Below are 23,854 nucleotides of genomic sequence, written 5' to 3' on the forward strand. Positions count from 1 at the left end.
CCTCCACCCGGAGTTTTGCAGGAAAAAGCATAGCATATTTCAGTTCACGATTTCGTAATTCTTTCTTGATTTCCTGAAAGCTTCTACGTTGGTTGGTCACTTTCGCAGTATAGTCTGGGTACAGAGACACCGTGGTATTTTCCACCTGCAGCAGAGGGACCACACGTGCTGTTTGTAGGATCGTGTCTCTGTCGCGATAGTTGACGATACGGGCCAGTATAGGCCTAGGAGGTGCCCCTGGTTTGGGTGTGCCTCCTGGAACTTTGTGCCCTTTCGACTGAGAAAAAGCTGGACAGACCTCGTGGTTGTAACTGATTTTTAATTCGGTCTTCCACGAATAAGTCTAGAGCAGGCCCCCTGACACTCTCCGGCACCCCCACCAGGCGGATGTTGTTGCACAGTGAGCGCCCTTCCTGGTCATTTATCTTTTTTTAAATGAATTTCTTTACTACTATTTTCTTTTTCCTCTGGCTGAATTTGATCGTGTTCTGTAGCCTGTTGCGCATCAAATACACTGGAACTGAATACCTATTAGAGCACTTGGGTTGCCCTAGGCTGCAGCCAAGGGAAACCCTCAACAGTTGATGACTTACCTTCTTGTCTGTGGCCAACTCTGAAAAGACAGATCTTATTACATTTGAAATGGCACTGACAGAATTAATGCGGGCGTGAATTGCATGTCGTGTAATGTTTTTTCCAACTGTAGATTAGTTGTTTACTTGCATACATTTTTTATGTGTTTCGATTATGCTTTTATTTTATAGTTTACTCAAATTGGGTTGCAATGGAAGAAAGAAAACATGTTTGCTATAAGAAAATGCAATAAATTTGCATATCAGTTGAGACTTTCTGTTTGAAATGAAGACTGAGGTCTTCATTTAGAGTTTGACAGAGTGGGAACTCTTTTGCAAATTGGAGGATTCCTGCCCTGCCAACTTGCGCTTTCCAGCTCATTTAGTGGTGGAGGAATCCCTGGTTGTGCATGTTTGGAGCCTCTGCTGGTGCACAATTATTAGAAGCAGCATGTCTGCTTGAATGGTACCGCCTTTAGTACATTCGAATGTCTGCCCTGTTTAAGGTGGTCCTTCCAGGACCAATTTTTCCCTGCCCAGATTTCACCATGCGTGGCATAGCAGATCCATTGAGATTAAATCAGCTATGTGAAGGGTGGGGGATATCACTGTGCATTAGGGTGATTTTTTTTTTTTGATTTTTAGAAACAGGCGACCAAAGCTGGCATTTGATTCTGAAAAACAGAAGACAACAGAGAGTTTTAAAACTGAAGAATAAAAATAATAAAGAATTCAGGACAGGCCTTTATGACATGATGGCCTCCCTGACATTAATTTATGCTGAATGTGCTCCTTCGGCTGTTTGGCTTTAGTGCTTTTGTCAGAAGTAATCCAACAGAAAGGTGGTTGCCTTAAAAAGGATGGGCAACCAGCTACGGGGTGGGCATAGACTGGCCCTCCAGTGCCTGACTGCTCTGCGGACCGCTCACTGGGTTCTAAATAAGCCCCTGTGATTCCCCATGATGGTTGCATGGATGTAACATGTATAGTTTCTGCACTTTTAAATTGCAGGTTCGATTCAGCATGTTGTTTAATACAACGGTCTCTAATGCTGACAGAATAACCTGAAGGGGGCTAAGCTACTCATGGATGATACCGTTGAAACCCCCTCGTCTATCATTGACTCTTCACGTATATCAGTTACCAGGTGCTAAGAGGTCGGGAGACCATGACCCTAGGTTGTGCACCACAACAGGATGAATATGAATTCTTTTGCATTATACTGCATGCTATGATGCCGCTCCGCTGTGATCGCCAATCTAATTTGAATGTCTATTTGATTTTGTGAAACTTAATACATGGATATTCAAAAAATATATCCGTTATCTATCTTGCTATGCCCTGATTCGGTCCGTGGTGTAGTGTGGCTCAGTATGAGCGGAATGCATAATTGTACAAGATTTTCTTGCTTAACAGCAAAGTTCAGAAGTTTTAGCTTTTGTAGTGAACTGTGATTTTTCAGTATCTCGTGGCAATTTATTCACCTAAGCGCACACCTTGCATATAAAATATGCATGTATGTATGTATGTATCCTGAGATGCTGGCAGACAATTTGAGGAGTGACACATTTTCTGTGGGTACCAGTCTCCCGCTGTTAACCCACAAGACTTATTACATGAGTTGCGTGCTCCGGTAAAAAGAAGTTACACAAAATTGCCTGATGAGAAGTTTCAAGATATTTTTTTACAATTCCCAATAATCTGAAATTTGGGATTTCACAGTCATAATTAAAATTTCATCTTGCCTATGCCGCATCAAATCCTATGTAGTTGTAACAGCCCGAGCAGAATGTTTGGCAGCGCAGAAGGGGAGCCATGGTGGATGTGTGGCTCAGATTTTCAAAGACGGGCAAGTCAAAATCCTTGTAATATGGTGAACAATCGGAAAGGAAATGAATGTAGAGTTCTCAGTCACTTTGACCAGGTCAGGGTGCTCAGAAATAGCTTCTGAGATTAAATTGGAAGTAGTGGGCGACGGCAAGTCATACTGGGACGAGCAAGAAACTATTTCATATATGTATCAACAGATAAACAGTAGATGTGTGCACAAGCCTGTCTTTTATGGAACACATTTTATTAGTAAATCTAAGTGTTTTACATATAATCAGATTCGGACTTTGACAAAAAATAAATCCGGGCACCAAAATAAGTGACCCCCATTAACAAACAGGACAGCTAAAATAATGGCCCACGTTTTCAAATAAGACCAGTTTTTAACTTGTAAAGGCAGTCTGTGTAGGTATTGTGCAAGGTATATGTGACTGCAAGCATTTGTGTTTGCTGCAGGAATTCCTTGTTGTAATATCAGAAAAATCAACAGTAAAAACTGGCTCACCTTTCCGTAAAACCGGCCACCAAACTGCTAAAAAAACTGGCCCACACACTGGTCTGTCAGGCGAACCCATCAGGCACGGTCTAATTGCCCTGTAGACCTGTCTGACACTGCCCGATGCATCTCCAAGGCACCACTTTACCATTGATGTAAACTTCTTTCGTGTGAGTCTTGCCACTGTTGTCCCCTTTTACCAATATTATGATTATTGTTGTGGAGTTGATGGAGCACTGACGTGCCTCACTTTGTTTTTCAGTCCGGCACCCCTGGACTGTCTCATTTTCTTTCATACCTGGAGCAACCTAGCCCAATCCCCAACCTCACACTGTATATTGGACAGTGTCTTTAGTAAAGTTAGCCTTATCTGCCATTTCTCTGTAAATACGCACCCCGTTCTAGCCTTCACTAGTAATTACGACAATTTTACCTACCTCGTAGGTTGCCCCCTCTCTTGTCCTGTGGAAGACCCCTTTGTAAGGATTGAATTACCTTTGTGCAATATTTGGGGTCGAAAAGTCGACTTTTATTAAATTTCGAACCTGTACTCATACTGTCAGCCTAGCAGCGGACAAGCATTACATGCATTCACGGCATCGCGTCGCCTGGGCATCTTGAGTTAGTCTCTTAAAAAGTAGGTTAGACAGGTCAATTTAACTCTTGTAAATATTGTATATATTTTGTATAGTTTGAAACTTCCATCCTCCACCTTTCCTTCACTTCACAAGCACTACCGTGTGCACTTTTTACACTTTGTCACGGCGGAGCAATCACTGTTGTTGCGATTTGAATAACAAGCCTATCAGTTAATATTTGTCAATATAAAACTTTGTTGAATACCAAGTCATCCTGGTCACTGTATAATTTAATGACTATGGGGTGGGTTTTTTTCCCTTTCAGAGGTTCATTGATCAGTTGGATCTTTTGTCATATATATCACTTCATATAAGTGCTCAAAAAGGGTGCATATATACAACTAAATATAAAATAACTAATACACCACAGATTGACTCATCATTTAGATGTGTTGTTAATACTTCAGCGTTTTATCAGATTTCCATAGTGAACCAATCAAGATGCAATCCAAGATGTTTTGCCAACGTTTGAAACCAATATTAACTTAACAAGTCTCATCAGGATATATGTCATCTGTTTAAGGACCTGCCAATTGAATACTGAGTGTCCCTTGTTCTGTGTATCTGGAAGATGTCTCATGATTGATAGTCAATCACTCATGAAGCATAGAGAATTCACTCACCTCTGGTCACCTACATAACAATGTTAGTAATGGGGACAAAGCAGAGTGTGTACATTTTCGATTTGTCATCAATATTCACTTCTCACTGGAATAAATCAACATGGAAACAGCTGTGAGTATAAATGCTCACAGATCTATAATACTAATTATTGCTATACTTACCTATAGTGAATTCCCTGGCATAATCAGTCGCTCATTGCAACATTTGTGTTGTCAACATGTCTCAAAAAATAGGTATAGTTCATTCTATCATCTGCTTATGTTTCGCATATTACTGAACAATACAATTAAAACAAATTGCTGTACTAAATCCTTCTACATCTCACTCAATGTATTTTGTCAGGAATTGTCTGCAATGATAGCGTTCGCTGTTGCTTACTTGACAAGACGTATAACATTCTAGTTAGGAAGTGGCTCAACCACACTACACTGTACACCGTTTCTGAGTACGTATTGTAGCCAGTGTAGAACTCAGGGTGGAGAAGATTCAACCACAATGCCTATTCAACACAGTGTCTATTGACCCGGTAGACATATCCACGCTTAGTGTGATTGATTTCTCATACAGCCTATCATTGTTAATGGAGGTTTATATGTGGCGAATGTGTGCAATTCCCTTATCACAAATTTGTGACTCTCTGGGTGAAGAAATGCCTAACCATAAGAGTCTGTTTACTAGGGATACATAGCAAGAAACATGTTGACCTCATTAAAACTAATCACTCACCTTGCTCATTAGGTCCATTGTACCCTGAATTGAGCACCATATCTTTTAATTAGGGTAGTGAGCTTCATAGTAAAATACTCTGATACTGAACATCACTATAACTATTTTAATCCACTTTTTGGTCACCACACTACACACCCTACATAACACACACCTCATCATACGGCTGTAAAAAGATCTCTGGCAAAGAGCCCCCTTGCAGGTGCCTGTCAGGCATTGCAGCGCTGGCTTGACGAGGAGCTTGCCCAAATGATGAAGCATGACACCTTTCAGGGTGTTTGAGGGCACTTGCTCCTGTTGGAGTCTACTACTTTAATCTGGAACACGATCACTTTCCTCCCCCTTTTTAGGGAAAGAAGAACCGTGGTACCCAGGTAGAGGTCATCCGTCATTTCTTTGTGCTTTGGCGTACTCTGCTGGGTTTCCGAATGATCTGGTCGTGTTCCTTTGAGCAGGAGCATTGAGGCTTGTTTTTACAACCAGGATCGTTAATCACGGCTCTTGAAGCTGCGTTGGTCCTAGCTCCACAGTACTCGGGGTAGTGACTTCCATCAAGATTTATACCGGATAATTAATTTAAGGGCCTGCCTGGCATCCTTAACATGCAACTGGCATCCCCGGAGACACAGACTGCAAGTGACCGCCAGCCTGAACCTGAGTGGCACTGGAGCCCTGGCACACGGGGTGACGACACGCAGACACACGGCCAGTCAGCACTCTCTTACAGCGGTACACACACAGCGTGTGCACACAACTATCTGCACTCTCTTACACTGGTACACACACAGCACGTGCACACGACTATCTGCACCCTCTTACAATCATGGTACGCACACAGCGCGAGCCTACAACTACCTGCACCTTCTTATAGAGGTACAGTCTCTGCCTGCACACAACCGCCGCATGCTATTAAAGGGGTACACACTCACTGCTGCACAAAACCTTCTGCAGCCTTTTACAGCTGCACTCACACGCTGCCTTCACACGGCCCTCAAGAGACAACAATTCACATGCCACAATCTTGCCAAATCCCACTCGCTACTTGTGAATGTCCCCCTGCAGCTTCCGTAAGAGGGGGCTGCTAAACCAGAGAGGACATCTCACAGACGCAGTTTTCCACAGCCACACTCCAGCATGTACCGAGACCACCCACAAGAGACAGCCATCTCACTCTAGCCTCCCCAGCAGTAGACAACCCCATGCCTGAACACTCTTGCAAGGGTACAACCACACTGGAGGCAAAAGACACACCCTGGCCTGTCATGCACAAGCACTGCCCTACAGCGACCCTAGAAACGTCAGAGGGGTAAAACCCACCAGAAATAACACCTCGCGCAGCCCAGGCTTCCAAAACACGTTCACTGCTAGTATGAAGTCAGCACAACGCCCTCTGCAGCCTCTTACATGGACACAGGGACACAGCAACAATGAAGGCAAAGCTCGCATGTGCCCAGTAATTCCAAAACACACACTGCCTACACACGGACCCAGCACACTCACTGCCCTCAAACTGACCCAACACATTCACTGCCCTCAAACTGACCCAACACACTCACTGCCCGCCCACAGACCCAACAAACACATACTGCGCGCACAGACCCAACACATTCACTGTATGCACACTGACCCAACACACTCACTGCCCGCACACAAAACAAACCCAACACACTCACTGCTCGCACACAGATCCAACACACTCACTGCTTGCACACAGACCCAACACACTCACTTCTTGCACACAGACCCAACACACTCACTGCCCGCACACAGACCCAATAAACTCACTGCCCGCACACAGACCCAACACACTCACTGCTCACACACAGACCCAGCACACTCTGCCCGCACACAGACCCAACAAACTCACTGCTCGCACACAGACCCAGCACACTCACTGCTCGCCCACGGACCCAACACACCCACTGCTCGCCCACGGACCCAACACACCCACTGCTCGCACACAGACCCAACACACTCACTGCGCGTACACAGACCCAACACACTCACTGCCCGCACACAGACCCAACACACTCACTGCTCGCAATCTGGCATCTGTTGATTCTCCCCTAGTGTCCGCCCGCTGCTGGTGTTCTAATTAAATTACTGTTTTCCAACCTCCACTCCCCCGTTATTTATGCCCCGCCCCCCATTACAAAAAAAGTTATAACAAACAAGCATGGGAACAGGCAGGAAGAAGTTGCCAGCAGGGCAAGTACAAAAAAACTAGAAGACATTTTTTATGTTAAAATCAGGATTTTCAGTTGTATGTAGTGTCTTCTTCGTTTGTATAAAGGTAACAAAAATGCTTAAGACTTTTTATTATAACTTTTCAACATAATGCACAGCAACCACAGTGCTCTACAACATAGCCAAAAGTTCTGGCTAAACACATAAGGTCTCAAAGGCGAGACCTATTTGCTATGCCAATGCTTGTTCATAGAGGTACTGCACACCGCTGTCTACAAATAGATTTGCAATATTATGTAACACAAACTAGAGGTTTGTATGGGGCATTAACTGAAGGTTAAATCAAAGGGCTTCAGCTCTCCAGAAAAAGTAGATCAGACAATATATTTTGCAAACTTCTGTTCTCAAGAACGCCACATGTGTTTTTCTCTTTCTTAGTATACCACTGTATAAATAATTAAAAGCATAATTTTTGTTTGGCCAGCATTCCAAATTGAAGAATGTTTTTTTTATTTATGATCTCCTTAACATGGTATCATGCTCTGTCAAGCAGAGATAATCTGTGCTGCCTCGTCGCCTGCCATTGAGAAGGCATGAACGTAGTGTTGACAAAATATTGAGTGCTTCTGTTTATGGTCCCCACAAATGTACTAGTTTCTGTAGGGTTATGGTGACTGTATCTGCAGTCTGGTCTTCTTTCTTCCATGAAACGTCTAACCTGGTGAACCATTTGAACTTTTAGGAATGCTGTATACTGTTTTAAAAGTACTTAACAGGGTCAAAGCAGTCCGTTTTGAATTGTTATCATTAAAAGTGCATATCCTGTATGTAGATTTAAGTCCACGTTCTGTATTGCATTTAATAGATTTTATTTTGAAATGTGATTCTTTTTACCCTACTTTATGTTCTAAAACTATTAAAACACTTGTATCATTCAAATGAATATCTCAATTTACATATATTTAATACATTAAAGGACTTCCAAAAGAATTAAAGGTTTGAGTTTACAATAGAATGCTGAGAAGCCATATATGTAGCAGAAAACATCCAGTATCTGAGGGGGCAGGAAGGAATTATCTGAACTGAAAATTGTTTGGCTCCTAACAGCGAAAATGTTGCAATCTGATGCCGATAGGATGTTTCACATGACTTTGCCATTTACCCAAATGGCATCACCTTTACCTCTGCATATACTGTCTTTTAGAAGGGTTGTGTGCTCTTTGTTTGACCTACTGCAGCATTTCTTTTGGCAAGAGTGCTAAAGGAACAGACACATGGTACATTTGTGTTTCACTGTCAGACTGTCCTGGCAAATCTAATCACCTCAGAACCTTTTTTATATACGAACTAAGTTCAGAAAATAAGTCCTACATTTTATGTGCTGCCTTTCTGCCTTAGATTATTCATATCTTATTTCTCCTGCAGCCTCCACGTTTCAAGGAGCTACAAGAGAAGTCCCTAAGAAGACTGTGGTTCCATTTCACTACCCACCAACAGTGTGTGTTGGAGGGTGGGTAGGAGGTGTAGGATTTAGTCATTGACCTTATCCATTCTTCTACCCTTATTCCATGCTTTTAATGTAAAGAGAATGGTTGCTGAAGGTACTTTAACATTGGACCTCCTGTATCCTCCAGAAGGAAGATGACCTGTCAAAATTCTGAAGCAGTGTCCAACAAACTTGAATAGTAGAATTCTTCTTGCCAGGACCAAATCTTTTTTTTAAATTACAAAAGTAATTAAAAAGCCCTGTGAGATAGGGTATGATAGGTCATCTTTTGGTTCAAAAATATCCTTGATATTGTCCCTTTAATAGTTTTCTTGGCATATAGATGAAAAAATAATTGAGCGCTTAGCAGATGACGGCTAGGTATTTGAAATAGACTCTCCACTTTGAGGGAACATTGCCAACCTGTTATGAGCTGCATGATGAGATTCAATTTTCGGTGTGGTGATATTGCAACCACCGCTTTCCCATCAGAATGCCCAGGAGCCACATTCATAAGCCCGTGTAGATAGAGCCTTACCCTGCTGGATCCCATCATTCATTTTTAGAACTGTTTTCAGATTTTTGTGGGTATCGTAATATAACATCTCCAAAATGTGTCTATGTAATGTATAAAATACGGCTTGTAAACTCCTGATTCCTCTAACCATGTAAGTGTATTCACTTTGGTCTCCTTTCCCCCCATTTTCAAACTGCAGTGAGGAGCTGGGAGAGTTTATGGAGGTAAAGGGGGCCACCAGTCCAGGTATACTTGTACTTACAACAGGACTTAGTAAACCTTTCATGCGTCTGGATAAGTACCCAACGTTACTCAAGGAGCTGGAACGACACATGGAGGTAAGATTTTAATAATTTGATCTTTATTATAAAAGCATTGTAGCTTGTTTGCCTTTAAAGTCTAAAGCAGAGTATCTGACCTGCACTACCTCATTTCACACAGAGAGGTCCTTGCTTTTTTTTTTGTTTAAAAATGTTTTATTGGGATTTTGTATTTCAATACATTGAGTATACTAACGATAAAAATCATTTCATCATGAAAATACATTAATCTGTGTCCGTTATCAACCGAGAGATCACCTTAAAAAACACTTCTTACATGTTTCAACATTGCAGACAGGGCACAATGGTCATCTTGCGGGGTTATCCCATGCCCAACCTCTGATGTGGTGATAGGAAATGTACGAACCCTTGGCTAAGTACATCAGTTTGAATCAGAGTTCATAGTTTGTTCCTTCCTTGTTCCTTTGTGGTGCACTCTCGTCTGGTGTCGGACTTGCGTGTTCCCGTTAAGGTTTCATCGAAATCAGAACATCCGATGTGGGGGAAAAACCATTAACCAGGGGGGTGGACTGGGGTAACCTGTTGCGGAGTTACTAGTGTAAAATGGTTGATTGTGGTTACAGTCTATGGTACTCTATCAGAAACATGGGGGGTCGAGCGTGGGGAGTTAGTGCTATGTGTCCTACAGACATCTGAGGTCGTCTCACTGTAGTAACCATCGGTGTCTGGTTGTATGTTATCTTCCGCCTGTCTCTGGGGGATACAGGCGGAGTCTGCAATTGGGAGGCTGTCGAAGAGGATGGTTGTGTTGTTTCGTGAGTAAATCAGTGCATCAGTTGTGCCCATTCTAGGGAGATTGGGTGTTCCCGTACTCCCCTCCCCTCCTCATCCCGCAGTACCTCCACCTCTGCCGCGTCCCACTTCTTCATGGTCCCTATCCAGGCAGCCTCGGGGGTGGTGGGGGGGGAGCCTGCCGGGGCATGCCAGTGCGTGGCTATCCCTCTTTTTTCTAAGAGAATGGCTAATGAAGCGAAGTGGTACGGTACCTTCTCGGTTTTCCGCCTGCAGAACATGCCGAGGGCACTGGCTTCCCACGAGGTCAGGTTGTTGGCCGTCTCCCGGAGCGTGTGGTATACCCGGTCCAAGTATTGGTGGAGAATTGGGCAATCCCAAAACATATGTTTATAGTCTGCTTCAAGGGGCTGACATCGGGGGCAGGCAAAGTGTGTGTCAGGATAGAAACGGTGAAGACGTTGTGGGGTGAGGTATGCCCTATGGAGTATGTGTAATTGGATGTTCCTGAAGCGTGCGTTTCTGGAAACTCTCTTGGGATACTCTAGGGCTTTTTCCCACTCTTTATCATTGAACACCCGACCCACTTCATCTTCCCATGCTTGTCGTAATGCATCTAATGGGCGGAGAAGTAGTTCACCCAGTATCACCCAAGAGGGTATCCTGGCGCTATGCTAGTGTGTGAGACTAGCTCCGGGGAGAGGAATTATTTGAAGAACCACTTTATCAGCTTCCTGTGGAATTCAAGGAGAGGAGGTGGCGCTGATGTTATGTATTCGGTTGTTCCATGCTTTGGGGGTGATGTAAGAGAAGGGTTGACCTCCGATTCTGCTTCTCTGAATGAGTGGTTTGTGTGCTAGTGGGAGTCTAGCTGAGTGGAGGTACCTGGTTGGTTGATGGAAGTATATGCGGCTGTTAAGGCAAGCTTCTTCTGTTTTATGTAGTGCTTTGTATTCTTTGATCTGTGCGTGCTTATGTATCGGTAGCCAGTGTAACTTCCTGAGGTGTGAGGTGGGTTTTCCGTGAGTGGATGACGATAGTCTGGCTGCGTTTTGAATGGCATGTAGTCATCTCATGAGAGGTTTAGTAAAACTTGCATAAAGGGAGTTTCCGTAGTCCAGCTTGCTGGTGATGAGTGATTGGGTGATGGTCTTTCTGGTGTTGTTCAGTAGCCTTTGTAAATCTTTCTCAGCATCTTCAGTGTGTGGAAGTAGGATCTGGTGATGCAATTGACCCTGGCGGATATGTCTAGCTTTTTATCGATGATTATTCAAGATTTTTGGCTTGTGAGCAGAGGGTGGGTGCAGGTCCAAGGTCTGTGGGCCACAAGGTTGATTACCAATGGTAATGCATCCTTTCTGAAGATCACCACTTCTATCTTTTCGATGTTCAGCTTGAGAGTGTTTGACTTCATTCAGGTAGCCACTTCGGACATGCAGGTGGTGAATTTGTTCCTTATGTTAAGGATTTGTTTTAGAGGGACAGTATGACTTGTGTGTCGTCGGCATAGGAAAGGATGTTGATCTTGTGGGGTGTCGAAGACATTGGCTAATGGGGTCATGTAGAAATTGAAAAAGGTAGGGCTGAGTTTAAGAGCCTCGAGATACTTCACAGATGAGTTTCCTGGCTTCTGAAGAGTAAGGGGCCAGGTTGACTCTGATATCTCCCGGTCAGCAATGAGCAGATCCAATGGAGGGCAGGTCCCTGAATGCCAGCCTCATTTAGTCTTCTAAGGATGATGGAGTTGGAGACTTTGTCAAATGCTGCTGAGAGCTCCAGATGGATGGGGGACCAGTTTATCACCTGTCTAGAATCCTTTGTCTGCAGTCTGTTGCTGCAGTGAGAGCTGACTCAGTGCTGTGGTTGGGGTCTGAATCCTGATTGCGTCGTGTGAAGGAAGTGGTGGTTGACAAGGTGATCTGTGAAGAGTCTACTGGTGACCTTTTTCAGGATCATGGCTGGGTATGGTAAATAGGGAAATTGGCCATTAGTTTGTGAGCTTGGCTAGGTCTGCTTAGGGCTTCTTAAGTAAGGCATTGACAGTTGCATGCTTCCAGGCTTCGGGGGAAGTGGCTGTCTCGATAAAGGTATTGAGGATGGATGTAAGGGCTTCACTTATGGGTGCGAATACTTTGTTGAAGGCGTGTTGGAGACCTGGATCTGAAGGGGCTTCAGGGTGGATGGGCTTCATGATTGTGGCAGTCTCATCTGTGATGATGGTGTTCCATGTGGTAAATGTGTGTCTTTTGATGGGGATTGGTAGTCTGGCTTGATGCAGTCAGGTTTTGAATTTGTAGTTAATGTCTGCCATTTTGCTGCTGAAGAAGTTTGAGAGGTTGCTGCATAGATCCTTGGAGGGGATATGTTACTGTCAGTAGCTACGAGTGTGGTGAAATCTTTGATGGAGAAGATTTCTTTGCTGTTGTTGGAACTGGTGTTGATGCCTTTTGCTAAGGACGTCAGCTTGGTGTTCCGAATTTGCTGGTGGTAGTGCCTATATGCGGTTTTGTAGGCCTCTTTGAGGTTTCCTGGCTTGCTCTGCATCTGCATTCCAGTTGCTTGTTTATCCTGAGTTCTTCTGTGTAGCAGCTTGCCTGAATGTTTGTGTTTGCAGCTTTGCTTTGTTTGTGGGAGGGCCAGTGACGGTGCAGACATTGATCCAGTTATTGAAGTCCTTATTGCCTTCTTCTCGGTTGCCAGTGTACTCTGAGGGGGTTTGTGGAGAGGACTGAAGCGCAGATCTACTCTGATATATTCTAGCAGCATCAGCGGACAGGGCCTGTGGTGGGTTTTCTTTTGTGGCGCAGGATGTTGAAATTGACTAGGGTGTGGTGAGTCCAGGTGATGGCTTGTAGATCATGTCGGTTGAAAGAGGTGAACATGGGAGCAAGTAAAAGTAAGTGTGCGGAGGCGTGGGGATCCGGATACATGTTATGTGAGTTTGAGGTATCCCAGGCTTTGGAGGAGGGCAATTGAGTTTGGTTCTGTGTAGTCCTCTACGTGAAAGTTTATGTCTCCAAGGAGATGAAGGCACTGGAGTTGCTGATGAGTGGTGTGACAAACTCTGTATTATTGCTGGTGAAGTGGTCGTGGAGTCCTGCTGGTCTGTAAACCAGGGTGCTGCACAGGGTAAAGTTGGCTGTGGTATGCATCTTGAAGGTGGGGCATTCCATGTAGCTGGTTTCGATGTCAGTGGAGGTGGTGCAACTTATGGTGTCCTTGGCTATTCCATCTCTGGACCTGTGTTGGCGGTCCACTCTGATGGTCTTGTATTCAACAGGGATGGCTGTGGCAATGTCTGGTGTTGATACTGGGCTTAGTTATGTTTCAATAGGGAAGATGATGTACATGGCGTGGAGGTGCTATTTGCACAGGTAGGTGAGAGAGGATTTGGGGATTTTCAGTGGGTGATAGTAGACTCCCTACCCCAAAATTGTGAGAATGGTTTCTTGAATATGACGTTGATGTAATGGATTATTTTATATGAACATTGATCCTACTATTTCCCTCTGTTATTAACCAATAATTTGTGTTATTTTGTTGCTTTTCGTAAACCTTAAACTTTAGTCCGGCTCGCTTACTTTGTTTCTTCATTGGTTTGCACAATAAGTATATTCACAATGCTACTGTATGTTTTAGCTGTACCTCCCACATTATAATGCTCGCATGCCTTCCTCTTACGTGGATTTGAACTTGCTTGTGATATGTTCTGTGACTAGGTTTTTGGTCATCCTGGATCGAACAACCTCTAGATGAAAAAAGTCAACTCCTAGTCAAACAATGTTTTGAATAAAATACAGGGGATCTACACAGCAGCTTTCTTTCCTTACATCTGAACACCTGTAGTAGTTGTGCATAATGATTGTTGTTCCCTAGCAAGGAAAAGACTTAGTAGTTTGTATCCTAATCCCACCAGACATCAAAGGGCAGGAGCCGCAAAAGTCAAGTTAAGATGTTTCAAAATGGTCACCTCTCGCCTAGTCAGGCAAAGTCCTGAATAATCTTAGCAACTTCTGACAAAGAAGGTTAAGGGAAATTCAGCAAGTTACCTTGTTTCTATATGGATGATCTCATTTGTTTTCCAAATTAGGTTAGCTGAATGAGCAGAAAAAGGTTGTACTTTTAGTACTATAAGACAATACTTGTAGTTGAAATCTTCAGTGGAAACACAAGATGCTCAGGATAAAGTTTTTGACCTAGTATTTTACAGGTCAAGAATGTCTCATACTGTTGCTCCTTCCGGTATTTGGGTATAAACATACACCACAATGAGCCTGATGTACTGGAGGCTACATCAGGCTCATTGTGGTATATAATACAGGGTGATAAAGATCATTGAGATTGCTGTGGCGTTCTGGTCTACTCTTCTGTTATCTGTAGGGAGGTGGATAGCTATAGCCCAAATGGTTGTGCTGCCTCTCCTACTATAATACTTTGTCAACATACCATTTGTATGGCCTGCTGGCATATTTCGGGATCTTGTTAATCTGCTGGGCTCCTAGATCACGGGAGCGGTTAGGCAGAGGGTGGCGCTGGCCAAATTAAAACTGGCGACAGAAAGAGGTGGGATGGGAGGCCCGGATTTTAAAGGATACTATTTGCCAGACAAGCGCCGATGGTTTCCATTATGGCGGGTTGAGCACCACATAAACGAAACTGGCTTCCCATGTAGACAAATACGGGAGGAAGTAATTCAAGCAATGTTGCTTACAGCTTCTAAAGTAAAGAGAAACCCACTGTTACTGGTTAGAAGAGATAGATAGATAGATAGATAGATTTTATTTCGCAATTACTTAAAATCATTGCAATTCTTACAAAAAGTATTCAAATCAATTTCCATTTTCTGTTAAAAAGAGTTCTGTTTGACGTGGCTAAAATGCTGGATGATCTTCAGTAGAAAGTGTAGATTTTGTTGCGGACATGAATTTTACAAAACGGGCGGCCAACTGGGCAGAGCACCCTTCAGGCACTCTCCTCTAGTGCCTGGTTAGAAGAGCACTGGAGTATGGAGTTTCAACTACACAAAAGCTGCATTAACATATGCGCCACCACACAAAACCTGCATTAACATATACACCGGCAATCCTCCTACAGGGACTGCCAGCTACAAAGGGCCATCCTGATGCATCAGGACCTGCAGAGTTGTAACAAAGTGGGGATCGACGCCATAGGGGATTTATTCTTCATTGGCACTCTTGTGTTTTTCCAGACACAAGTAGATAAATGGTAACTTCCTCGAAGAGTTCCAGCTTCATGGAAATATATTACATGTCCTCGGGCAACAGTAGGATATATAGACACCGACAAAACTGCAGTCACACAATGATTCAGATTCTATACACAATTGGTAGAGTCCAGAAGATGATGACCTGGCTCTACAAGTCACGTATTGGTTAAACTGGGATTTCTCTTTATCTGCTGAAACATAATGGAAAAGCATAGTGGGTTGCATCTTCAACAATGATTTGCAAAAAGCAATAGACTGACCAAAAGTATCCTGAAATGCTGAATTCCGGTATATCCAGTTTAATATTTTGCACGTGATTTTACACACCCCATACAACATCAGGTGGCTTACCTGTCATCATCATCCTGCCCTAGCTACTGAAGCAAAGCTGTCTTTTTTCAGCACATGCTCTGGAGCTGCGCAGTGCAGCAAATTATTTGGAACACAGTGATCAATAAAACCGGTCGTACCACAGGGAGTATGGGCATGGAGAGCATCAAGGGTTACCTTCTACAGATTTGCGCACGACCCGCAATATATAGAGTGGCTACAAAGTTTGCTGATCTTGCTGTGTTGCTAGTCAAAGGGGCTATCACAATGAGATGGAAGGCATTGGGCCTCCTAGACCTAAAGCCTAGAACTCGGAGGTTCTATGCTGGGCTGAAGTTGAAAACGGGGTACTGTGAATGGAAGAAAGGAAGAGACTGCACAAAAAACCATTGCAGGACTATGGGATGAAATAACTTGTAAAACAGATGGAGAAAACCATAATAGGCAGCACCAAATGACTGAAAAACCAATGCCACATTTGCATACCAGTCACACAGACAGGAACGGCCTTCACTCGATTGGGGGGGCGAACATGAAATACATGAAAGTCTCACATCAACTTCACTCCCCAAATAACAAACCATTGCCGGGGGATTATGACCCCACTCACAGAACTCCACAATCTACATGCATCTAACTGCACTAGCAAGATAGCAAGACTCGAGTCCTCACTCCATGGGTAAACTTGAGTTGGGGTTGGGGGAAGGAGTTAAATGTTTTAGCAATTATTGTTATATATACATGATATAAGCCGCAAAAGGAAACAACACCAGCAGCATAAAACATTGTAATTGGATGTAACCGCTAAACAAATTAATGTCATATAAAGAAATTAGTGAAAGACTGAAGAATAGGTAATACTGTTTCCTAGAGAGAAAGTGCAACATGTACAAATTTGGAAACGCCAATAAAACGTTTTTTTCTTATGCTATTCATACTGCATGGAAAGGTAGATGCATTGATATTGAAATCCCTGCTAGTCATCCCCTTGAAACGTACCCTGAGTTCTCAACTGACATCAGTTAAGCATCCAGCTACAAGAGAAAACCCTGAGCACTAAACAAAAGTGATACAATGTGATTATTTTAGTCCTTTTAGTAACAAAGGTAGTTTATTATGGAAAAGTAACCTGCAGGTCAAATTTTGTATTCGGTTACACACATGTAGCCGAAGTCATCACAAGTATGATGTTAGTTTGCTTCGCAGTGTGTACTGCCAAATATAATTGCTTGCTGTTTGATTAAAGCATATTTAGGGTGAAGTGGCTTATAGGGGCTGTAGGAAAGTAGGATCTGCTTCTTATGGTTACCCCCACTTTTTGCTTCATGTGATACTGTTTTTGACTAGTCTGACTGGGATCCTGCTAATCAGGACCCCAGTCTATCTGCTTTCTCCCTAAACTGTTATGTCAATGTCATGTACACTCCAGATTGGATACTGGGGTACCCTTGTCAGTCCCTAGTATATGGTACCCATGTACCCAGGGCATAGGTACCCCAGAGGTCTCCCATGGGCTGAAGCATGTATTATGCCAACCATGAGAGGCCATGTAAAATGAAACTACAGGCCTGCCATTACAGCCTGTGTAAGTTGGTGCATGAACCACTTAACATATAGGTTTACTATATCTAAGGGTCACTACACTTAAAACCTATGAGTCACCCCTATAGGAGGCCTTAACAATCCTGAAGGCAGGGTGCTTGATTCTAAATGAGAGTGTGCCACTGCATGAGCAGGACACCCCTGCAGCTTACAAAGTCCATTCTCACGGGTTGTTAGTGCAGCAGCCATTTACGACATATAGAGTGGTATTATGCGACCGCGTGATGACCAACTCTAAAACGGCTGAAAGTAACCCTATCGGGTTTGGTATCAAAGATTGTGGAATCATAGCGCCACACCGGTAACCGGTGTGGAGATATGATTCCACCCCTCAGAAGCAAGCTTCGCTGGGTCCCTGGTGTTCTTGGCACCAGCCTTCTTGTCCCGGGCAGCACAAAATGGTTGCTGCCGACCAGAGACACATTTCTGCCCTTCTGCTGCTGAGCTAAGTTGAGCAGAGGATGGTGTAACAATAGGCATCCTGTCACAGGAAGGTGTGACCACCTCCCAGACAGGATTTAGTGTATTAGGGCTGGGTGGGTTTCTATATACCTCGAGGTCTGAGCTGCCTTCTTACCAAGTTTGAGGCCAGAATCCCTCGTGGGGGCTGAAATACCCACACTCCTGTGCACCGCGTTCGTTTGCAAGTGCATATGCTTGTTTGCATTTCCCGAGCAAATGCATTGGGCTCCGAGTAGCCCCATCCTCTGGCACCATTTCCTACCAAGCACTACGGCCTCCTCGCATCGAGTGCTCCATGGGCTGTTGTTTGGTAGAATCGCTTGAGGTCCTCTCGCGACTCATGTGCCTCCAGCCAGTGGGTACATTTGAGGGTCAACTTTTCTTTTCTTGTGCTCCCCAGGTTGCTCCAGGCTTGCCCTGACTCTCCTGTGTTTGGTGAGTCTCCTGGACCTTGCTGGTCTGAACCGTAACCTTCCTTGACCTTCTGTGTGGGTTGCTGTTGCCAAGGCTTGTCCGTTCTCCCGGCAGACACCGACCCCTCAGCACTCCTATCCTATCCTTCGTGGTACAGCTCCCACCCGGCTCCTGTTCGTCCTCGACGTCTCCTGGTCCCTCTGGCTGCAGAGTCGAGAACACCCTCAACGCACCTGAAGCACTCGACATCGGTGGACATTTGTCTACCGAGCCCCTGGTCACTCCTGAGTGACCCAGACTCTGTCCCCTCTGATTTCAGGTACTCTTCAACAAGAATCCACCTTTGGATTTGAACGTACACTTTTCTTCCTTCCAGCAGCGGCTCTTCTTCGAAGTCCTCTATTGGGTTCCACAGTGGTTTCCGACGCCACTTCATACCTATGCACCCGGCTTCCCTGGGATAGGTAACTCAGGTACTACGGTATCAACAGGTGGGGTGGCTCTCCAACCTCCTAAGTTCCACTGGGTTTCTTCAAAGTTCAATGGTAAGGATCCTTAAACTTTAAAAACTTCCATTGTGACTTCCCCATAGAATTGTTCACACACTGCACCTGTCCTCTGTGGGGTCCCTACTTCCTCACCTTGGGTGGTTCCTTGGCATCTCAGCAATTCTACATCCTCTACACACTGTCTTGACTCGAGTCGTGGTTCTTATACCACTATTTTAGTATATGGTCTGGTCTCCCCCGGGAGCCCACTGTGTATTAGTGCTATTTACTAGTGTTTCTGTGCTACAGTATTGCGTGCTTTGTGATTATCTTCGTGGAAGATACTGTGTCGTACTAGAGTGTTATATTAATAAATACATATTTTTATAACTACTGTGTGGTTCTCCTTTAATTTAATCAATACTATAAGGTTGCATTCTGGTAAAACAAGCTGCTTAATATTCCTTCAAGACTAAGCCTCAAGGCTGCTCTCCACAGCTACCATTTGGATAGCTTTCTAAGGTTATCTTTGACCTCTTAAATCACCATATGGGTTGTTTGGACTGGTACAGGGTGCCCACTTTAGTTAGTGGACACCATATACCAGGCCAACTTCTCACAGTGGTCCTGATTTAATATAGGGATGACTGTTGTGAAGGTATGTGTTAGTATGGTTGGGATTCATTATTCTTGGGTTAGGGATATTGAGTGGTAGGGGCTGAAGGGCCTGGGAATGCAGTTATTTTTTAATTCCTCAGCAGAAATTAGTATAATAGCTATCTCATATTGAGAATATCCAATCCAGATGCAGACTCAGTTTATAGTCTTCTTATATTGCCCCTGACTGAGAAATGTAATGCTTAGAGTAGGTCAGTATCAACACTCCATAATATTCCATTCTGTGATTGCTAGTCACTCTGTCATTTTTAATCTAAAGATTTGGTTTTATTAGTATTTTTTACCTAGATTCTACTTAGATTTGATTTTTCATGATACCCCACCCAGTGTATTACTCAGCCTCTATAAAGCGCTTTTAACAGCTCTCAGTCTGTACTTTCTAGTGCATGAACAAATTGAGAAAACCAATAGGAGGTTGCCTGTTAATACATCTAGAATAGTGAATTAAACCATTTGAGTAGAGTGCAGGTAAATTGTTTGAATTTAAAAATATTTTCAAATATTGTTCTATCGATGTCTTTAATACACAAGGATAAGCCACCTATGCGATGTCTAGTGTTACAAATGAAAGGCGTCCTAATAAGTGGTCTTATCTCCAAGGGTCATTGCATTTATACTTTCTAACACAAGGCATTTAAAAAAACATCTTTCTTTATAGCTAGTCACTCAGACCTAATCACCCAATTGCATGTGCAGCTGCCAAGGAATAATTGTTTCATGGTGTGTACAGTGTTAAACTAAAAGGTAATAATTAATTAAACAACTTGAGCTTCTTCATATCTGGCATAGTGTTAACAGCTGTATGTGAGATGTCTGAATAATCAACTGTACATGACATAATGTTTACATTGCTGGGGTGACGAACGGGGACAAGAGGGGGACCATACTCAAAATCAGACCATCATGCCACAGCGTATACAAAAACATCTCATGTCCATACGAGTTTAGCGACCTGCTGTCAAGACCATAATGACCCCTCATTAATTGCTCCTTGGCCTGTATTTAGCGTGTCACTCACCTACAACTCATGACCTGCCAAGAGAGACCTCTGCAGCCATGCCCCAGCCCCTGAATCCTAATTAATCACACCATCAGGAAGTCTCAAAGGTGAAAACTTAGTAATGTTAGTTGTTGCCTTCATGGTGGTCTTTTGTTGCTCCCAGTTTAAGAAGTTACGTGTCCCATATCTTGGTAGCTGTGCCCCTAGCACCTCATTTAGCAAGTAAAATCAGTGTCTGCCTCGGCCACGACCCATGTGTTTAGATCTCCTAGCCAGCTTATTATATCTTGGGGGGGATCGGGCGAGAGATTTCCAGGACCTTGCAATTTGGCTATAAACAAAACGAGTTGGCTTTGAGGAGCAAATGGGTAACCCTTAGTCGAGTGACTGCTCTATTGTTTAGGCAGACAGGCTGGCAGTTGAGACAGGAGAGGAGAAACCAGTTGTCAAACCGTTTTTTTCCCGGGGACGTGTAGCCCCTTGGGAGCTACACCTCTGGGGGTGGGCTTGGGAGCTCTGAGTGTCAAAAGAGGGGTCTTGCTCTGTTGGGGGTGGGAAGAGTGGTGCATCCTGGGATAGCCAGATGCTATACATCCATGGATGAAGTTATCAGGAGGTAGCCCATTGTCATGAGGGCATTTTGTGAAGCTAAATGTGGCACTCCTGTCTATTAGAACTCAGATCTCGTCCGTCTTGGAAGAAGGACCAAAGAAGAACTGACCTGCTGCACTTGGGGACCAGCAAAGGGAGTGAAGCCAAGAGAACTCCAAGGGCCAGCTGACTGGCCTCCTGCTCACAGCACAGGGACACAGCAGCAGCTGGGGTAAGTTGGTAACCCAAAGTCTTCAAGCTGCTACCACTGCCGTTGTGCAACACCGTGGGCCAAGACCCGATGCACAGAGTGCATCTCAGTTCACTGAGCCTCTGAGTGCTGTCAAAGAGTTTCTGGGACCCTCAGAAGGAAAGTTATAGAACCAGGAAGGATTGACCTGTGACCGCGACAGCTTGTCCAGTGACGACTGGACTGTGGCAAAATCGTAGAGGACTTCATGGGATGTCAACCCTGCAAACAGGACCCCCCTCACCATCTTCCTGGACCGAGGAATCCCTGCAGGAAGACTGCTGTCTACTGTGTCACACCCACAGCATCCTTAAAGCATCTTCAGCATTTTTCATCCCTTGCATCAGTACCACTCCATAGTAATCCATTGCAACACATAATAAGTACCTGGAACTGCTTTAGGACTGCTTCACTTGTGAAGGTAACTTTTCTTGAGCACCTTGCTGGTCCCCCCACTCACCCCTCTTCTGGGCCTATTCTCTGCCATAGCTGGTCACCCCAAGTATTTCTAACTGACTGTAATGACACTTACCTAAGTTTTCCTTGAAATAGTTTCTAGGTGTGCAATTCATTCTTTGTTTTTGCAGAGGCTTGCTCGCAGTTGAGTGAAATTGCACTGATTTGTTATTGCTTGTAAAATCTATATCTCCGGAACCCTCTGTATCTTTTTCGTTCTATTGTGTACATTCTTATAAAAAATAGTCTATTTTTATAAATATGTGTCAATTTCTTCTGCAATTGTTTTGGTGCTGTTTAAATGCTTTACACTTGTTCTTCTGTGTAAGCCACACAAATACACAGGATTGAGCTGAGGATTTGATAGTTGAAACCTATGGGTCCTAAAGGGGTTTGGAAGTGTATTACACAGTGAGGTTGCACTACCACACCATTTAATAAACCCCATTGCCTCTCAACAAGGTCGCAAGTCTGCCCATCCCTGAAGCCGAACGATCAGGGTCCAACAGCCAATCACTAAGGAACCTTGAAGCACTGAAGCAAGTCTGAGCTCTCTTGATTCAGGAAATCAACCATCACTTTGTCCATTGTAGCTGGGCTTCAGTGTAGTATAGCTCATAGTTGGGGCACCTTGGCCCCACCATCCATCTCTTACAACTTGAATCTGAGTTCATGCCATGTAATTAAGTGAAAAAAGGTTTCTTAAGAAGCACCGATTGGGCCATCAACATCGAGGGAGAACCAGCAGCTTGGCCATCACCACACGACCCAGAGACAAACTGGTCCAGAAGGGGGCAGATTGGTGAGAAGCTGTCCGCACCTTCGTATCCTGTTTTGTTCAGCATTATAAAGATTAACACCAAGGTACTTGAATGTGTCGAATTTCCATTCTAATCTAGTGTGTGGTAAATTGCTTTGACAATCGTGGGCCAAGTATCTTGTGGAGAACAGACAGGAATTAGTCCAAATAATCCTGATACCAAATATATCCCCAAACGCATTCAGTGCCTGCGTTAATTTAGTGACCACTACCCGTGGTTTCCAAATGTTAATGAGAGCTTCATCTGCATAGAGTGACACAATGGGGCAAATAGGGATCCTCCAGTCAGGACCTTTGATCTGTTGCATGTACGCCAAAGGCTCCATTGCCAGGGTGAAAATAATAGGGGACAGGGGGCATCCCTGCCTCATGCCCCTTCATATGGCAAATTGGTCCGAAATCACCTTGCCCTTCTTAATTCTAGCCACCGGGTTAGCTTACAACAGTTTGATCTATCCAAGTGTCTCCGGGACAAGACCTATTCTCTCCAGGGTCAGCATAAGAAAATGCCATCCCGACGTATCAGCGGCCTTCTTTGTCGAGCGAAACAGCAAAGTACAGGTCTCCACTGGAGTCAGCTACCTCCATCAAAAACGGGTGTCTGTTTCTTCTCGGTATGAACCCCTTCTGATTCTGGTGAACTGATTTGACTACCGCAAGTAGTAAACGATTAGCAAGCATCTTGCCCAATACCTTTCCATCTAGATTTAATAGCTAGAGTCGGCGGTACAAGCACACATCCAAGGGATCTCTCCCTGGCTTCAGAGCACCATTATAAGAGCTTCGAGTAGTGACTGCTGAAGTTTACTGAAACACTTAGCAGCTTGATACATGGCTGGTAATTTCAGTGAGGTGTAAGCCCTATAGGTGGTATTAAGTTCCGTGTAAGGTCATCTGGCCCAGTGTTTATATTATGTGCCATTTGAGGCCCTGGCTGCCTGCACATCCTCAACCTGTATGGGTTCCTCCAGCTCCTGAAATTGTGGTGGATTAACACTCAGCAGGGAGATAGATTACACCCATTCCCTCAATTGGAGAGTGTCAATCTCTCTGATGCCTTGGACAAATCCTGATGGTAGTCCTCAAAAGCCTCATTAATTCCCACTTGGGTACTCCCTCCTGCATTCTTACAGCACCTGTTATGGCTCTGGAGACCTCTGACCTTAGTAACCAGGCAAGAACCTGGCCTGATTTGTGTTCCCCTCATGTTTCTGGTACATGTGAGCCCTGTAAAATAAGCATTAGAAATGCAATAGGTCTTGCATTTTCTTGACTTGGAGCTATTGGCATAGCTCAACAGTTACAGGACCTGGCAGTTTTAAAACTACAAACAGTGGTAATGCTTAGTTATGTCTTTATAAATGCAAACCTAACCGCCACCTAGAGT

The 23,854-nt window shown here is 44.1% G+C and overlaps 1 protein-coding gene across 4 annotated transcripts in view; it reads left to right on the forward strand.

Moving 5' to 3' along the window:
* The window catches only part of ARHGEF7 (Rho guanine nucleotide exchange factor 7), a 908,392-nt gene that overhangs the window by 512,925 nt on the left and 371,613 nt on the right, over positions 1-23,854 (forward strand). For all 4 annotated transcript variants that reach the window (XM_085622182.1, XM_085622181.1, XM_085622184.1 and 1 more), the window contains one exon: positions 9,276-9,414. In XM_085622182.1, the coding sequence (XP_085478308.1) occupies positions 9,276-9,414 (139 nt within the window). The remainder of the gene's footprint in view (positions 1-9,275; positions 9,415-23,854) is intronic.

The sequence above is a fragment of the Triturus cristatus genome, chromosome 8 (assembly GCF_964204655.1).
Source record: "Triturus cristatus chromosome 8, aTriCri1.1, whole genome shotgun sequence".
NCBI lineage: Eukaryota > Metazoa > Chordata > Amphibia > Caudata > Salamandridae > Triturus > Triturus cristatus.